This window comes from Pezoporus wallicus, unplaced genomic scaffold, assembly GCF_028554395.1.
Source record: "Pezoporus wallicus isolate ANWC-B61680 ecotype Strahan unplaced genomic scaffold, APGP_CSIRO_Pwel_v1 contig_9449, whole genome shotgun sequence".
Classification (NCBI taxonomy): Eukaryota; Metazoa; Chordata; class Aves; order Psittaciformes; family Psittacidae; genus Pezoporus; species Pezoporus wallicus.
In genome coordinates this window covers 165,510-184,183 of record NW_026641531.1, presented here as the reverse complement: position 1 = coordinate 184,183, position 18,674 = coordinate 165,510, and the positions used below count along the sequence as shown (strand labels likewise).

Genomic DNA, 18,674 nt, shown 5'->3' with positions numbered 1-18,674 from the left:
ATGTAGGTGAGACAATGGTTTGGTCTGCAAAGATGTGGGATCAAGGTCTTGCAACACCAAAGGAACTCTGCTGGCGGAGCTAATGGGCACTGTGACTGGGTGTTACACTGCTTAATCTCCTTAAGAAAATAAAAGGAGGGGGGGAGGCAGAGAAAATGGAGATCTCCATCCTCTCAGCTATTAATGGCAACCACTGAAGCAGAATTATCTTGGATTATTGTTTTTACCTGGCACCTTGATGCTCTCAGTATCACTTAGAAACTGTCCTGAGTAAAAGCAGAGTGAAGTCATTTTCCTCATCCTGCCACTAGAAGAGGGGGGAAAAAGTCTGATGCAAGAAATGCTAAATTCTATGTGTTTCTTACAGTACGAGTCTGCAATGGAGCGCATGCAAAAGAGCAAATTATCCCATTATAAGAAAACAATGGAGGTAAGCAAGAGGTTTTGTGCAGGTTTCTCAATGCAAACAGGCCCTGGTTTGAGGCAGGGTGAATCTGCATCACTTGTACCTATAATTAAAGAAAGGTCAAGAGTGTGTGAGTGTGCAAGAGTGTGTGAGAGAGAGGCTGCGATTCCTGCTTCGAGGAGAAAGCTGATCTCTGCTGCACCCACTGAAGAGTCTCCAAAATAAGTATTCAGAAAGTCATTTGGAATGAGCAACGCCCCAGGTCACACAGGATTTCATTCTTCCTAGGCAAGGATACTTACAGAAGCACACTGAATTTTTCAGTCTGTGTAAATACAATTTTAAAACCAGTGATGGAGTCTTGTAAACAGGAGGAAACCTCTCCAACTGGAACTGCAGGCAGCTGGGTTTCATTTCCAATGGGCAATTGCCTCTAAAGAAAAGTAGTTGCAGATCTGCCAGTGCTACAGCTGGAACTGTACTAACAATTTTAATTTAAACACAGCTTAAATTAGAGATTCTAAGTGAATCTCTAAGACATGTATGTCTGCTTGTGTAAAGAAGGATTTCTTTTGTTTCCAAGACTATGGAGTGGTGGCTCGGTCTCACAGCTTGGAGCAATGGGCAAGGCAACACACTGACTTCAGCACCGGATGCTCCAAGTCATACATAGGAATGTGTGCTCCTAAGTGTGTCTCTGCACTGTAGCTCGGACAGATGCCTGATGCACTGATGGCGCTAGAGCTGCCTGTGTGTTCATGAGCACCCCTGCAGGGAGCTTGCTGCAGCTGTGTAAATCGAACAATTTCAGGGCTGCAGGAAAAGAACCCAATTCCTAGCCCAGTTCTTCATCTCTGTTTTTCTGTTGCTCCAACTTTGGCACTGATTTTCCCCTCAGACTGCAAACCAGAAAATGCCTAGAATACCATTGGAGACAGTCCCTAACCCAGACCCTTACATTTGGTTTCATTTCCATACAGTCAAAGAAGACCTATGAACAGAAGTGCAAGGAGGCAGATGAGGCTGAGCAGTCCTTTGAACGGACAAGTGCTTCAGGCAACCAGAAGCAAACAGAAAAGGTACCTCACAGGACAGTGTTATCTGGGGTTTATCTTTTCAAGGTACAACAGAATCCTATTGAACAACCCATTCTGTGGGCTGCCAGGGACTTCATTCCCTTCTAATTAGCCCTTTGAATCAAAATGAAAACAAAGCCCCTTCCCAAGGAGGTCTTCCTTCGCAAGCTTTGGTAACCCCAATGTTGTTCTGCAATAGGCCATGGGTTTTCAAAAAGGCTGGGGAGGGATTAAGTTAGCCAATTCATTTATCCCAGGCTATAATCCAGTTGCTCTATGCATCCTGAAGGGAAACTGAAGGAGATTTTTCTTGGAAATTCTAATGAGGAAGGAACAAGTCAGAAGTGTGTCATGCGGTAGGATTTGCCTTTTAGCTGCTTACATTTCGTAGGCAGAGGATCTTACATTAAAATGCATATTTTTCCTCAACATTTTTCTCCTTATGGTTAGTTTAATTTCTATGAAATTTACAAACTCAAAAATAAATCACTGGAAATTAAGGCACTGCAGTCCTTCATTGCATCGTCTTGATACTTGTAGCTGACAATTCACTAACTTTTAATGGGAACATTTTACAGCGGAACAGATGGAGAAAACAAAATAAATGAACTCCCTTTGGCTCGATAAAAATCAGTGCAGTGTAAGCAAAAAGGATCAAAAATCATCTCAAGGAGCAGGGGGATGGAGGCTCTAAAAACAGCATCACAACTTCGCATTTTATTTCCAGCATTTGCTAATCTTTGATGAACAAAACCCTCCAGCTTAGCTGCAGAGAGGGGGTGAAATCCTGGCCCTACTGAAATGACACCGGAACACTTAGCACCTTCAATGGCATCAAAACCTGACCCAGCTCCTGTCATGCAGAAGGATTCCAGGGTGCTTCCTTGCCATGACTGCCACACACATGCCAGCACATTTGAAATGTGCAGAGGCATCCCACAAGAAACACTGCGGGCTGTTTAATTCTGTGCAGCACTCGCAAACAGTTTGGGTCAGGAAGCAGGAAAGAACGAAGCTTATGTTCCCAGCTTACTACACATTTTCCAACCAGCTGTGATGAGGAATATGGTCATAGGAACCCCTACCTGAGTCTTGTCTTGAAGGGCAGAATGGAAGAATGTATTACACTGATGTCTAGAGTCGTGTGTTAATGTACTGTCATCACCATCTGTGCAGAAGGAGCTGGGAGTACAGAGCTGTCAGTAATAGCTGTAGTCCTGTTTGCTAAACGCTGCAGGGTTTTAAAAAGGAAAAGTTCTACTTGGTGTGAATTTTGCTTTCAGGCTTCTGAGTTGGCCTGGGAAATGCTTTGGTATTTGTATTATAAGTATTTATAAGTATTATAAAGGCTGTATTCTTTTCATCTGTGTTAAATAAGTAGCTTTGGAAGATGAAGAATTTCAACTGCCATTTATTTCTGCTTGTAAGTTATCTATTAGAAAAGCACATCAAATACTTAAGAAAAACCAATTCAGCCAACAGAAACAAGATTCAGGCTGGATCATGCTGGCACCAAGCTCCTGTGGCAGGGATGTCTGCATGGAAAGATGTAAATTGCCAGATTTCCCTTGAAGTCAGTGGACCCATAGCTGCATCTGTGAAATTCTGGTCCCTGCCTCTCCATAGCACACATTCAACAGAACCACACATAAAGGCAGGACAGTGTCTGCAAATCTGAGAAGGGAAAAGGGAGCTGGCAGCAAAAAAAAATGGGCCAGCAGCAAACCATATGGTCAGAAATTAATTTGGGGTCTTTCTTTTCCTGTTTCAGAGTCAGAACAAAGCCAAGCAATGCAGAGACGCAGCAAATGAAGCAGGTGATGCTCTCTTTGCAACTGAACTAAGATTTCTTTCAGCAAAGATCTGCCAGCATGCTGATTTTGAAAGAACAACATCCAAAGCATCCTGGCTGCCTCTGTTTGAAGTCAGGTTTCCCAAAGGCACCTACACTCAGAGATTAATGAAGCAGCTTCTAAAGAACAGCAACCTGATAGTCCCCTGCATTTCCTTTCCTTTGTGGGAATGCAAGTCTCCTCCTTTCATTACGGAATTCGTAGACCTCCTTTAGGGACTTCACCCAAGAAATAAAAGCTCCCTTAAAACAAGTTTGAAAGCACAGAAGAATGATACTCAAATTGCTCTCAGTTGGCCCAAACCAGATATGCAGTCCCCAGGTTCCCCGTGCATGAGCATGGTAGCATTCTCCAGGCAGGAACACAGTGCATGTCCAGAAGGACAGGCCAACAGTCACCTGAGCCGGTTCATGAGTTCAGACTTGCCCCTCACTGCTCATGTAAGAGTTTACACTAAAGCACATTTTACCTGGCTGGCTCAGCACAGAGCAAGCCTAAGGATGCTCAGTGCTCAAGCACTGAGGCTCTTCATCTCCAATTTGCATTATCCCCACTGTGAAGTTTACAGGTGATCTGCAAACCATACAGAGAGAATCCTCTTCACTCTAGTATAAAGTCACAAAGAAGAAACCCCCAAATACCCTGTGGCCCACCAGTTTCAAACTCATGCATTCTTGCAATACTCTAGCAAACCACAGGCCTAAAGTGCAAGAACCACAGCAAAGTCCCAATAGAAGGGAAAAGAAAAAGGCCATATCATTTTTTTCCCCTAACTGTTGGATTTCTATTATGTGTGTGTGTGTTTACAGAGAATGTGTACAAACAGAACATTGAGCAGCTGGATAAGGTCAGGACAGAGTGGGAACAGGAACATATCAAAACCTGCCAGGTAAACATTGACTTTCGCAGTGATGTATTTGTGTGCTCTGTATTTGATCTTACTTGCAGGTATCAGGCTTAGACCTGAGATTTGGCCCCAAGGGTTTTCCTGTTTGCTCTATGTGGAGTCTCAGTAGATGTCTTTGCAAAAATACTGCAAAAGCTGGAGTTGATTTAGACATAGCTGCTAGTTGTCCTGCCTGCTCTCTCCTTGCTTGCTCCAGCATATGTATGTAAATACAAAGGAGGGGAATCAGTGCAGAGGTGTGAGAAGCAGAGCAATGTATGACCTGGTACAATCTATTGGTGCCAGTTTTCACCCAAAACTAAACATAAGACTACAGTAGCTTTAGGAATGATCCATCACAGCCAAGACAAGGTTGTTTCTCAAGTAACTGCTTTGTGACAAAATGCAGTACCAGTAGAAAGTGCACAGAAATGTAGACAGGAAAATTCATTTTCAGTTTTAAAAGTGAATTTCAAAATAGAAACAAGAAATTAATTAATTAATTAAAAATTAACAAACAGATTCCTTTCAGAGTCTTTCTTTTGCGCAGCACTTTATATTCACCTGCCCTCTGCCATGGACTAATCTTTCAGTTGAAAGGTGGTGGTGAAGTCTCTGTTCCCATTATGCTGAGGATGGGTGAGGAGATCTGTGCTTGCCTAGTAAGCTTTGCACAACAACTTACAGGAACTGGCTGACACCCAAATCAGCCACATATTTGATCATATTAATCCTTCAAGTACATTTGCCCATCTGCTGAAGTATGATTTTGCTATGTTTACTTGTTGCAGGCTTTACTTCCACATAAAATAAAATGCCAGGAGCATAGCTTGTCAGTTCTCTGCTTCCTCTTCAATATTCCCTATCTGGGAGGCCCGGAAAGTCCCACGGCTGGCCCAGCAGACTTCCCATAGAAATTTTGCCATGCTTTAATTTCCCCCCTTCTAAAGAAGCCAATGAACAAGTGAGCTCTTCCACAACCAAACACACTTCATTTCTCTCACATGGCTAAATTCTGAAGAGCCACAGAGCTTGCGGCCTGCCTGCTGCTGAACTCATTCATAAAGGACGGGCATCTTGGACATCTTTTAAAGGTGCTTGTAGAGACAAGAACTGAGAGATTTTTTTTGAGGCATTTAAAACTAGTAACTAGCACAAAAAGCAGCTTAAGATCCCCAGCTTCTGGCTTCATAGTGGAGAATGTGGAAGTGCTGAAGTCACTTAGGTCTCTAGCTGAGCACTGCACACCCATACCCCAAATTATTGGCTAGCAAGCGGCAGCAATGGAACAGAGAGGGGCAGTGCTGTATTCCTTGGAACGAGATGTCCAGGTTCACTGTCAGTCTATTGCACAAGCACGAGGGATGTGTCTAACACAACACCCAGCTCTGCTTTGCTAAGGACCTGACAAGCCCAGAGTCACTACGCTTCCCTCTTTGCCGAGCTGCATTTCCTGACAGGACATCATTTACCTGGAGAACTCCCAGTGAGCTCTCGTGCTATTTCAGCAGCCCCTGCAGGGCCAGGCTGCAGAGATTGTCTTTTTGTATTCAGAATGGATATTGAAATACTCATTCTCCACCATTCAGGTAAAAGCTTTTTCTGTTTTCTCTCAGAAACTGATCCCAAGGCCAGCTTATTCCCCTGATGGACTCCTTTCTTGCTGTTTAGCTTTTAGATGGCAAGATATTACATGGCAGGCAGCACACCCAACTAAATGTTCTGCAGAATACTGTACACATTTGTGGTGTTCTGGACATAATTACTAGCAAATGGTGATGGAAACAGATGGCTGGAAGCATCTGAGCGTTTCACACCTCTTAGAAACCAAAAATTTATGTTCTACTTATAGAAGTAGAACTTTAAAAAAATATCAAACCACCCTGATCTAAGTTCTTCAAGTAAGAGTTGATCTGCCTCTTCCCCCAGCTCAGTTCACACTTCTCTCTCTTCCCCCTTCATTCTTCCCAAGCTGTGCAACAACAGGAGAAAAATCAGTCAGATGAAGGCAGGGACTAAACTCTGAAGAACGAAAAATGCCTTCACTTTACCATGAAAAGAACCTTAGAAATGAAGAGAGGCAACTCCAGAGAGTCTCACGTAGTTTCAAAAGAGAAGAGTATGGAAAGCCATTTTAGAAGGCAGAGATGGATAGTTTTGGCTCTTCCTCTAATGTAAAGACCTTTTCATGCTAGTACTCTACTGATCTGTTAAACATCAAGATTTCAGAGCAGACTGGACCTCAACTCTGAAATCCTTGGCAGCCAAATCCAGATCCTGATTCCTTTCCCCTGCTTTGTTTTTGTCTATAATACATAACTTTGATTTGGTGCAATCACCAAACAACTTCTTGAGCACAAGGAAGTAGATGCAGCTCCTCCAGTAGCTGTAAAGACATCCTTTACAAAGGATCCTTCAGAACAGTTTGCAGACTTACCAGCTTGGCCCTGTTGTTGCCTGCAATGTAAATAACTAACTACCATGAGGCTACATCACATCCTCTCTTTGGCTTTAGGTCTTCCAGCTCCAGGAGTGTGACCGCATCACCATCCTCCGCAACTCGCTGTGGGTTCACTGCAACCAGCTCTCCATGCAGTGTGTGAAGGATGATGAGGTAGGGGCACCTGCCAAGTAACTTTCATGCAGAGGAGGAAGAGGAGGAAAAGAGTGCTCTAGCAGTACAGCATTAGCTTGCCGTTCTCTGTGCCTGCTGACAGCAAACTGGCTGTTGTGCAGTTTCAGTGAGGGGGGAGTATTCTCAAACCAGCTTGTTCCCTTCTAGATGTAAACAAGATATATGCCTGGATATAGACACTTACATGTCTCCTCCCCTCAGTTTGTTGGGTGTGCTTCCAGCTACCAGAATGCTCAGTTGAGTATATTTGGGCTGAGGCACAACTTTCAGGAAGGCATCCACTCATGGTCTCAAAATTGGAAGACAAAGAACATACCAGTTTTGACTCTGAATGGTTGTTTCCTGCTACTGATTTCTTTCTTGCATTGAAAAGCCTTGGACTGCTTGCAGCATCCTCTCTTAAAAGAATATCCAGAGCACAAATAAACAACTGTGTTTACAAGAACGTCTGTATGGGGGACAGGCTGAAGATCCATCCAGGTCTGACACGCACCAAGTATAAAGTGTCTCTTAAGGGGAAAATGTTTAGAAGAGCATTACTCATTGCTTGAATGTGAAATGTTACAAATTAAATTCAATTCTTGGGTTCTGTTTTGTAGCTGTATGAAGAGGTTCGGTTAAGCTTGGAGAACTGCGTTGTAGAGTCAGACATAGACTACTTCATTAAGACTAAAATGACAGGAACACAGCCTCCAGGTAATTATTCCTATTGGACTTGTCTGATGAGTCACCCGGGAGGCTGAGGCTGCAGTTGGTGCAGTACACGTCCTTTGGAGCTTGTGCTCCCGCTATTCATTGCCACCCGCCCATGGCTCACTTCCTGCTCGCTGTGCTGCCACAGCTCCCTGTGTGGCATGGTAAGTGGCATAGATAGATGAGCCACTCAAAAATAACCCTCCAAAACTGGAAAAAAATAAAAGAGAAGTTGTTTTGGCTTTGCAACCAGGCTCATTTCACAGTACAGCTGAGCTGACGCCACTAAGGAGGTGGCAAACTGCCTTGCAGAGATGGCAACCTCAATTTCCTGCAGTGGTGACAAGTCAGAGCCAACTTACCATGTAACTGCACCATGGTATCCCCTTGACAGAGATGCTGCCTTCTTCATTTGCAGCACAGAAAAGACCAGACTTTCTATTTTGTTTTGTTCCACCTGCCCAATGGGCAATAACATCTTTTGGCCCCTCAGGAAGTTGTCTGTATAAAGGCAAGACTCTAGTTGGGGGAAATGCTGAATGAACATTTGCATGCAGAAGCAATGCAAGGCTCACAAACTGCCCATTCAAGCCAAAGCAGCCTTTTCATTGACTTCAATGATCAAAACCTCTGCGCTGAAATGGAGATTGAGATACCAAGAGCTAAAAGCAGTTGTAAAATGAACACATGCTGCTCCAGGGTAATTCTCCACACACATCATGAGAAAGAAGGCTATCTAATGTTTCACATGGCCAGATACAGCCTCTGACTTCAACAGGCAATACAAGATACTTACAGACTGAGTGGTGCTTGCACTTCTGTGCAGCTGCTGCAGTAAACAAAGATTCACAGCCTTTGTAAAAGGAGAAAAAAAAGCCGTATTTCATCTCTTCATCAGTTGATGACACATATCGATGCTGAAAAGATCTCTTCCTCCATTGTTTTTAATCTGTGCACAAATACTGGTTCACTTCCACTATCTGCTCTAACACCACACTGCTAGGTCAAACAGGAAATGCCCTCAGTATGCCCTCAACAGTATCAACAGAGCTCACTCCAATTCAGAGTGGGGAATAAGCTATGCAGGCATAAGAAAACTTTATACTGATAAAACCTGCGCATGCCAGGAGTTGTATAGGTACAAACATCAGCAGGGTGTTTGACATCCCTGTCCCAGGGGATAGTTATCTCATACAGGAGCAACATACACCCCTTTGCTTTCATCACAGAGCTTGGAGCTGGCAGCAATTGCACCCCAGGAACTTCTTCATCAGAGCTGGATGCTGCTACTGACTGAGCACTGAGCCTGGTTTTCACTCAGCCTTTTCCATCATTACACCTGCAACAATTAAGAATTGGGATTGGGAGAAATATTTTAAAGGAATATATTGATACTGGTGCACTGGATGTCATTTTGCTGCTATAGTTTATTCTTCTGCACATAGGGGATTTAAATTCACTGATATAGGAGCATTTACCAAGGAAAAACTACATTTGCACTAGCAGAAGGGAGTACTGTGCTTTGCAACAGTGTGAAACAACTTCTGTATACTAAGAAATCTGTAATTCTCAGCTAGTTGTTTTTTTTCCTATGTGAGATTTCTCATTCTCCAGTTGCCTAGGCAATTTTCTGCAAACAGCTCTTGGCTATGTCAGGACTCATTTCTAATAAGAAATAGGTGGGAAAAACCCTTGTGAGCTTTCTGAAAAGCAAAGAAAGAACTGCCTTGCTTTTTTGATGGGTTTTGGGGCTTTTTGGGTTGCTTTTTTATTTTTGCCACCTAGAAGGCGTCATGTTCTGGAAGTAACATCCTTGTATCTCCATAGCTCTGGCTAATGAGTTTGCACAGTAGCACACAGTGACCCGTTGATCTGTTTTATTATTTGCAGAATGCAGGAGAAAGCCCACGTGTGGTTTGCATTGAGTAGCAGACCTTCATCAGTCTATCAGTTTCTTGATGCGATTGCTCATTCCCCTCTTCTACCTCATCTTGCAATCATTATAGAGTAGGAACTACCAAGGTAACAACCTAGAAGGGCAGTAGGAGACCCTTAAAATGCTCAGAAAGCTCACTAATTACACTCAATCTTATTTGCAGGGATTCTTCACACTAGTTGTACGTGCCTGCTCTACTTATGATCTTGGCTGACCCAATGTGAGAATGTCAACATAACCTTTAGCCCAAGTCCAATGCCAAAGTCTTAATTTGCTGGTATCAGAACTGAGATAATATGGTATCACAGACTTCACTCATGTTTGTTTGGCTTTAACACACAGAAGGCAGAAAGGGCATGTGGCCAGCAGCTCTAAGCAACCACACTGGGAGCCAGGAGGTGAAAAAGAAATAAATCCATGTGTAACTATTTTAGCTGTAAAGCTAGACTTGGAAATGGTCTCAATTTCACCCTTAACACCACCATGGGGCAGAGTGAAGGAACTGTAACATAACTGTGTTTAAGAACAAAACCCAAATATCTCTGGGTAAATGGCAAATCAGCTCTCGGAAGGCTGACAAGGGAGATATGAAAGGTAGAGACACTCAAGATCAAGCACAGACCAGAAAATTGCTCATTACTGCTGCTGGCAATAAGATTCAGAAATCTCCCAGCTCTGACAAAAATTCCTGCCTCAATACATTGAGAAAAAGAAAGAGAAACAAAAAACAAAAACACTGCAGCCAATTGTCTCATGAACATGGTCTCAGGCTTACAGTCACCATGCTCCGCTCCCTTAAATCCTGAGCTTCGAGGCAACAGAAGAAACAGTCACGGAGGAAACTGCCTTCTGCATTAGGGTTAGCCACAGCTATTAGAACGGTTCTTCAGGACCTTGACTGTGCTCATCTCACATCAAGCACGCCTTTCTACCACAGACATATCTGCTTACAATCACATGAATTGCTTCTGTCAAGTCCCCAGGTCCTCCCGAGCTGCTCCAGCCACATTATAGGCTAGTGCAGATAGGTGCTGCATTGCAGTTTGCTCCAGCAGCCCAGTGGTTGCAATGGTGGGTTGCATTGTTGGGGGGGAGAAAAAAAGTTCTGCCCATGTGTACATCTCATTTTTATCACCCTGCTGCAGATGCAATAGGATATGAGAACTACTACAGCAAAGAAGCAAACAGAAACAACAGCAGTCCAACCCAGTCTTGTGGGATGATGAAAAGGTGAGTGGCAAACTTCAGTTCCCAGAGCAGGTATTTCTCTGTATGAACAGCAATGTTTGATGACAGGAAACAGGACCTGCAAAATTATTACTTCCTTTACTGTGGCAACACATACATATCAATAAATATAACTTGACAGGAGAAGTAAACCTATTAAAACCAGAGTGAGAGTAATTTTGCCATAGCCTAGTGGGAAGAGAACCAGGGGATGTGTTCATAAAACAATTAGTTGGCCAGCAGCAGATAGCAGTCACTTATTTCCTCTTTCCTAGTGAGTCATGGCACATAGCAACAAAACCACTTTGTTCAAGGGAGGGTAAAGGTGAATCTTGCTGGGAACAGGGGCTGGGGAGAGCTGTCTTTTTCGGCAATACCTCCTGGCTTACTGCACCGCCCAGCTGAGCGGAACAAAGAGCTGCTCTCTGTAGCTAGACCACAGGGAAAAGCACCGAGTGGAATAACTGTGATGATTAGGGAGGCAATTTCTCTTTCTCTGATCCATTTAGGCTGTAAATGCTGTCACATGGATGCAGTTATATCAGCAGAAGAGCATGGTCGATCTCTGGGTTTAAATATTTTATACCAAAATGACTAATTCACAGTGGGAATGGCATCACATTTAAAGTAGAAGAGCTTTGTATTTTGACAAGCCTTATTACACAGCAAAGACAAGCAGCAGGCTGTGATGTCCCATTTAAAGTGTGGTTCAGGCTTGTTAGGGAGCTGGTAAGGTTTATATACAATGCTCTGTTTTACAGCTGGAAACCGGATCTTCTGTAACAATGAGTTCTAATGTTGCATCCTATACAGTCACAGAAGACAATTGTACTGCTGTGTAGAATATAACTGCTCTGCATGGGCAAGTAGCCAAGAGAGGTTCAGCCTGAGTTGTGCAGAAACTGTTGAGCTTGGGTGTCTATTTTCCATTAACACTGAGTATTTACCAGCTGGAAAATCAGACCCCTTAAATATGCTAAAGCAAGCAATGCCATTTCTACCTATGGTTCAGAATCCTAATCCATTTCCTCACTTAGTTTCCAGTACCCAGCAGTGATATAGAACTAGGGATAGATTAAAAATAAATATCTTCTTTTTTCCTCCTTAGACTCAGTTTTCAGAAAGGCTGTTATACAAGCTTTGGATTTTAAATCGCACCAGTTTTCCTTAAAAATAGTAATCTCTTCTAAACAACTGATAATTCTCACCATATTAATGTTGTCAAATAAAAGGAGTTTTGCACTTTGGTGCCTTCAGATCAACAATAAAATACTATCTGATGCCATTTATGCATAGTTCAGTGATGGCTGATGGTTCAGCATTCTGTTGCATTTTTTAAGTGTATTTTTAACTGAAGATAAATTTATCTGCAGCAGAAATGAAAATAGACAGCCACAGGAAGAGGTGACATCTACCCAGTGCTGCAGCAGATGGAGGGAAGGTTGAGTCAGACAGCTGAGAAGAAGGAATGCTCATACCCAGTCCTCTTCACTCATTTTGTCATTGGTTTCTTTTCGTTCTGCAGATTCTCTGGACTACTGCATGGAAGCAGCAAACACAACACGGAAAGTGCCACTCCTTCAGCCCCTCCTCTCGGTATGCCTCTTCAGGAAATAGGTTTACCAGATGTGCTTGTTTTAGATCACATTGCTAAATCAAGCTTTGACATGGAGCACAAATGGCACAGCAGATATTCACGTCAGCAGTCAAGAGTAAGAGAAGCCTGGAAATGAATCTAGCTTGGATGTGTATTAAACAAAGTTCCCAGTTTGAAGTGCCAAATAATCCATAAGATCTTCAAAACCACTGTCTAGGCAAGGGGGAACTGTACATTCAGAACACCACAATCCATCTTGGGCAATAGTTTTCTCCTAAAGTAGAATACACTACCTCTAAAAAGCCTATGAGAATACATAGTTCCTAACAGACCAGGTTCATGCCTTATGAAGGCAAATATCCACCTTGCGTCAGTTACACTGTCTTATTGTAACCATTGCAACCAGGCATTTAACACGCTATTTAAGGCATAGTACTTTGACTATGCAGAAAGTAACAGCTGATGACACTTTGAAGGGTTCCGTTTAAACCAAAACCATTTTAACTGTGATTTCTGCTCAAAGAAAACAAAAAGCTGGTTTAGAACTGTTTTACAAACACCCCATATCGATTTCCTTTGTCAGACCTGCCTGCTTGGGCACCCAGAAATGAAGCCCAGACTATCTTAACTTGCTGCATTTGGTGCTCAGCCAGGGGGGACCCTCCAGTGCTACCAAACACCAGTTGGAGCTGCACATGTAGAGCAATGCTGTGCTGAGCAGTTGAGGGTAGCCACTCCTGAATTCCCTTAGGCTAGGGACATGAGGGGAGATCGTTCCCAGGGCAAGGCCCGCAGGAATGGCAAACTCCCTCTGTGTTCAGCTTTTTCAACTGCTCCCATGCTTGCCTTTCAATATCTGGGAAGTCCAGGAGCTGACAGCGCTCCTTAGAGCAGGACAGCTAACCCAGGGATAGAAAGGGGGAAAGTACAAGCACCTTGGGTGCTGCGTGCACTGTCAGAGCGTTATCATCCCACAAAGGAGTCGCTGTGGGGAAACTGTGCTCACCCCAGTGGCTGGGGAAGCTCCCAGGCAGATGCTGGGAGGAGATAAGAGGTTGCCCTAATTATGACAAGCTGGATTAAAGCAACGTCTGCCAAGAAAGTGACGTCAGTGACAAACAGCTATCTGGGAGCTATGTAAGCTACCAGCAAACGTCCGCTGACCCATCAGCACAGCGCTTGCCGTTTTTCTCTAGGGAAAAAGAAAAGCCCTGTGTGAGTCACTGAACTGCCAGAATTTGATCCCACCAGCTGCAACCATTTTAAACCACTTTCACCACAGCGTTTCCCTCTCGGGACATTGTGCTTCCCCAGGATAAACATTTTTCCCAACCTGGATGAGGCTAAAGCTAGTGTCCGACCTCCCACTAAATCCAAAGGGTGTACTGTCATCAATGGGACACAGTTTGTGTGTAGGACTTTACATACAGTTCACAGCAGCTTTTCTATACATGTACATCTCCAGAGAGAGACAGAACAGACACCCTTGTATTTGTGAACTCTTGCATATGATCTCATGCATGTATAAGCAACTGAACTTTTTGTTTCTGTGGGTAGGTTTTACCTTTGTCTTTTCCCCCCCCGTAGCAGAGAAACCAGATGGGGTCTATGCATCCATTTTTGAAAATCAACAGGCTAGAATCACGGCATCACAGGACTACAGAGTACTTTATGACTACACAGCCCAGGTAACGAAAGGCTTTAAAATGCATATCTCACAGCATCAGATTTAAAATAGATGATGTTGATCTGATGTGCAACATCTTGAAAGTGTTGATTCTGTTTAGGAGGTGTTATCTTCACTTTGCAGGCAGGGACACTTAGAGGATTATTGGTCAAGGTCACACGCAGAAGCCAGGAAATGCAACGCCAGTTCCTGGCACACATCACTAGATGATGCTGCCTCAAGATGAAACAATAAGATTTTTTGATTACACATTAGTGCAATCACCCCTAAATTACTGCTGAGCTGTTACTGCCTCCTTCTAGAGATACAGGAGACCACAAACACAAGGAAAATGTTATTTTTTAGGAAATGATGACTAAGTACGCAGTACTGTGTATTTGGAAATTCCATCTCTTGTGAAATGTTTTCCTAAGGAAAATGGCTATAGATTCCTCATGTAAGAATATGTGAGAGATGCTTGTCTAGGAACTCCATTTGATTTCACTTATCACCTGGAGAGTCCTGCTCCCGTTTAACACACTGGCTTTCCATGCTGGAGAGGACTGAATCCCCATAAAAGACACTCTTTCCCTGTACATCCATGTTGCAGTTTGCAGAATCAGACTGGACGTGGTCCATGTACCAAAAGGTTATTATATGGAGCAACCTGCATCATTAATGGGAATATTGAACTCACACTGGCTCCAGGCCTATCTAGGCATAATACTGTTAGTAAAAGGCTATAAATGGGCTGGTGATGAGTATTTTTTTGTTCAGATGGACTCCAGAACCTCTTGGACTCTTGTTAAATCATTACCCCCCAGTGGGACTTTAACAGTTTAATTACATGTCAGTTTAAAGGTTTGTTTCATTGGATCAACAGAAGGAGCAGCAGCCAGGAGGTCTTCAGGGAGACCCCTGCTCTAAGGGACCTGCCATCAACAGCCAACATGGAAGAAATGCTGGCGTGTGACAAAATAGGCAGGCAGATGAAACAGTGAAAGGGCTGGAAAGGAGAGCTTTCTCTTGGGTACAGCAGCATTCTGACACCCTTTATGATATAGGCTTTGTTTTGCTTTGTTTTAAACACTCATTTACTATTTGCCTGAAATGTCATGCAAGCACAGCTGAAAGTACCTCCCGAGGAGACTGCCGCATCTCTCTGTCAGATCCTTACTCCAGGAGTTGCCTTAAAAATATGACACACACAGATTTTCCCTGCTGAGAAAAGTGCCTGTTACTACTTTCAGTATAAGGTATACGGAGGCCTCCCAGTTTTGAGTCCGTTCGTACCTACTCAGGTACATTAAATTTAGATGTAGCTGATGTGACAAATGTATCAGGAAGCCTCTCTTACTCTGTTTTCTATTTTACTACACTGCAGGTAGCAAAGTGGTTTCCTATGGAAAATAGGACAGACCCACTGAAGGGACTGAGAGCTGACCGAGAGCTCAGAGACAGCTTCCTCCATTGGCCCTGGATATAAAAGTTACCTAGCTCAGGAAAAGTTGCTGGACCTCCTCTGGTCACTGCTGTTCTGTATTAAAAGAACCAAGAGACCTATTTAAGGCCTGGATTAGCAGAGACACTGTTATCATCTCCCTTGGGAATTAAGCTGTGCAATGCAGACTACACAAGGGTCACAGTTAGCTGGTTCAGGATAGTTGTATTTAACCCCTTCCAGCCTTCCCCAATGATATAACAGTCAAGCTGCTCTCACAGAGGGTGGAGAAATTTGAGGATAGTAAGGAAACAACCACCTCAGCAAGTGTTTAATCCCCTCACTGGCTGGTATTTCAGGATCTTTTCCAACCAGAAGGGCAGACTTCTGATGAAAGGCAGGGTAAAAAAGCCCAAACCCAAATGACCAGGCACATGCCTGGTCCCTCCTGTGCTCTCAGGCTAATAATCACATTGCTGTTCTGGTCTCCTTTCAGAACATGGATGAGCTGGACATCAGTGAAGGAGACATCATAGTTGTCATTGAAGAAAATGAGGATGGCTGGTGGACAGCAGAACGGAATGGGCAGCGAGGCTTTGTGCCAGGCTCTTATCTGGAAAAGCTTTGATGAAAAGAAGCCCCAGTCTTCAGACTTCAAAAATACTCTATTACTGAAAACAAACAGCACACAAGGTCACTCCAGCTGACCGAGGGCAACCCATAATACTGTCTTCTACAATTACCAGTCAGGACATAATAACCAACTGACCATGCTTTCCTCTTCCTTCCTCCTGCCCCATCCCAGCACCTCTTGACCTACACTGTCTGCAAAACCCAATTAGGAGTGTTGGTCCTTACCACAGCCCTTCCTCCTCTCAGCACACTGTGCAGCCATCAGTGTTGCAAAGCTTCATGAATCTGGGAGGAAAATCCTGCCCAGAACTGAACTGCACTAAAGGAAAAAGACCCAGGAAGCAAGTGCTACATCTCCCGGATGGAGGACCACCTCCAGCCAGCCTGTGAGCCACCCTCATGGTCACGGCAGCCACGTTCTCTGCCATGGATCCCTTCCTCTCACTGCACAGGCTATACACATCAGTACCAGTGCTACACAAGGCACTCCTGATCACAACCATCTCCTAACACAATGAAATCCATGCTACCCATGCTTCTGCTTTGCACTGGATTCTGGGGCAGCAAAATGAGGGCAGATTATGAGTCCAAGGCTTGCTTTTGCCTTGGTTGGATGGTTTCCCTGACACTTCCCTGGGATTTTTCATGTTTAAAGAGCAAGAAAAACAACAAACAAGCAAAGCCTCCAGCAGTGCTGCACTGCCCTGATCCTTCTCTTCTGAGCACGAGAGAGAAGTGCCTATCATCTCCTCACGCAATCTGCATACCCATGTCATCAATGCATTCTCCTTTCAACACCTCTGTCCACCTGGCTGATGCTTCCGCATCTATCTCCAGCCTCTGGGATTGCTGGTGCAGAAACGTCCTGGTTCCTTTCCAGGCACTTTTAATGTGCTAGTTCTTCAACAAACCCTCTTCAGAGGAGTCACACTGCGCAGGTTAACTGTCTTGCACAGATTTCAGCTCTATCAGTCTTTCTAGTTTAGTATTTAAGAACGTTTCCAGCTGCCACTGTACTTCCCAAGGGATTGATAGGCAGTTTCTGCCACTTCTCCCTCTTCAGCATTTCCGAGATGGTTAGAATGAAAAAATGACATAAAAGATGTAATCTGAAGGAGAGCACACTGTTTCTGGGGCAGAATGACCTTGTTTGCCCAGGTTTCAGCTCTCAAAACTGAACCAACGCAATGAAGATTAATCAAATTGCTACCCAAAAGGCACGGAGCAGGGAGGAACTGTTAGCTAAGACACAGCAGGAAAAACAAAGAGAACTCTACACAGAAGAAAAAGCCATAATGGTCAATGCAATTATCCCTTAAATGAGAGAGAATGAAGGTCAGAGGCACTTGCAGTACCTTGTTCTAATTTCTTGTTTCAAGAATGGAATTCAAGTTGCTGCAAGCCCTTTTTCTTTAGTTCCTTGCAGTCCTTTGCACAGGCACACTTGTCCTTCCCACACTTCCCCAAGTCATCATGCATCAGTGCTGAAGGGCTCTTAGTACCTCACATTAGCAGAGGCCCAGAGGAACTGCAGGAATTTGAATGGCATTTAAGGCAGCAGGATATATGAACAGTAGTGCTCCTTTCTGGCTGAAGGTGTTAATGACAGGTTTCTGTGACCACATCTGAACTGAACAGTGATGAAAAGATGGACCACAATAACCTGCAGCTAGGCCACCACAGTGTAAATGCTGCTATCAGAGACAACTACCACTCGCTCCTTATGTACAGCATGAGAGAAAACCTAAAGCATGGGATTTAATATATTGGCTTCTTCAACACTCAGCCTTCCAGAGAACTGTAATAAACCAATGAATACTGAAATAAATGTAGGTGGATATTTTGCAGATTATGAGATGCATCTCCTCTAATTTATGTACAACACAGGGGTTTTGCTAAGACTCTGGGGGCCCTGACAGCCTCACACAAGCCACTGCAATGCCCACTTCTGGTTACCCTGAAATCCTGTTACAGATTGTCTTTGCTAACATGTACCATTGGTCTACATCCCCAGTAGACAGTGGAATGGTGCCTGCTGCTTCTACCCCATCAAATCCTTTATTTTTTTTTTGCTGTTAAACTCAGGAACCTGGTTTCCTTTCTACCTATCTCTTCTTCTGTCAAGTAAATACTGTTGTAAGTGCAAAAGGCTATAGATTCTTCAAAGTCTACCCAGCATCATAGCATTTGGATCCCACATGCTAACTCCACACTGGTCCGGAAAAGGAAAAGCAGGAGCAATATCTTCTCACTACTCCTCTGCCTTACACTGCAGTGTGGCTGATAAGTAATTACCAAGCCATATCTACGCAGTTAGCCCTATCAGTGTGGCAGAAATAGAACAGAGATACCAAGAAATACCCACACCCACTGAGCACACCCACAGTTTAGGTGTCACCCACCCTCCCCATGAATAGGAAAAGCGGGAAGGTCAAACATAGGTTACTGCCCTAATAATATTGCTTTCAATGTTTCCTCTTCAGCTTAGTAACCCTTGGGCAACAAAACTGACCCCTTCAAGTACTCATTTAATTTTCAGCTAAGATGGGAAACTGAAATGGGCCCTTTCCAGTGGGAGGCATTCTTAAGCTGAAGTCTAACATTTTTGGTTGAAATTCTTTTTTA

At 43.8% G+C, this 18,674-nt stretch overlaps 1 protein-coding gene across 2 annotated transcripts in view; it reads left to right on the top strand.

Annotated features, from left to right (window-relative positions):
- Positions 1-17,898, top strand: part of PSTPIP1 (proline-serine-threonine phosphatase interacting protein 1) — a 52,833-nt gene extending 34,935 nt beyond the window's left edge. Inside the window, exons 6-15 of one of the 2 annotated variants that reach the window (XM_057424143.1) lie at positions 368-430; positions 1,387-1,485; positions 3,254-3,299; positions 4,145-4,224; positions 6,737-6,835; positions 7,456-7,552; positions 10,631-10,715; positions 12,238-12,308; positions 13,897-13,997; positions 15,913-17,898. In XM_057424143.1, coding sequence (XP_057280126.1) covers positions 368-430; positions 1,387-1,485; positions 3,254-3,299; positions 4,145-4,224; positions 6,737-6,835; positions 7,456-7,552; positions 10,631-10,715; positions 12,238-12,308; positions 13,897-13,997; positions 15,913-16,044 — 873 coding nt within the window. In that variant the 3' untranslated portion in view covers positions 16,045-17,898. The remainder of the gene's footprint in view (positions 1-367; positions 431-1,386; positions 1,486-3,253; positions 3,300-4,144; positions 4,225-6,736; positions 6,836-7,455; positions 7,553-10,630; positions 10,716-12,237; positions 12,309-13,896; positions 13,998-15,912) is intronic. The other variant, XM_057424144.1, reaches the window with a different exon arrangement.
- The last annotated feature ends 776 nt before the right edge of the window (positions 17,899-18,674 follow it).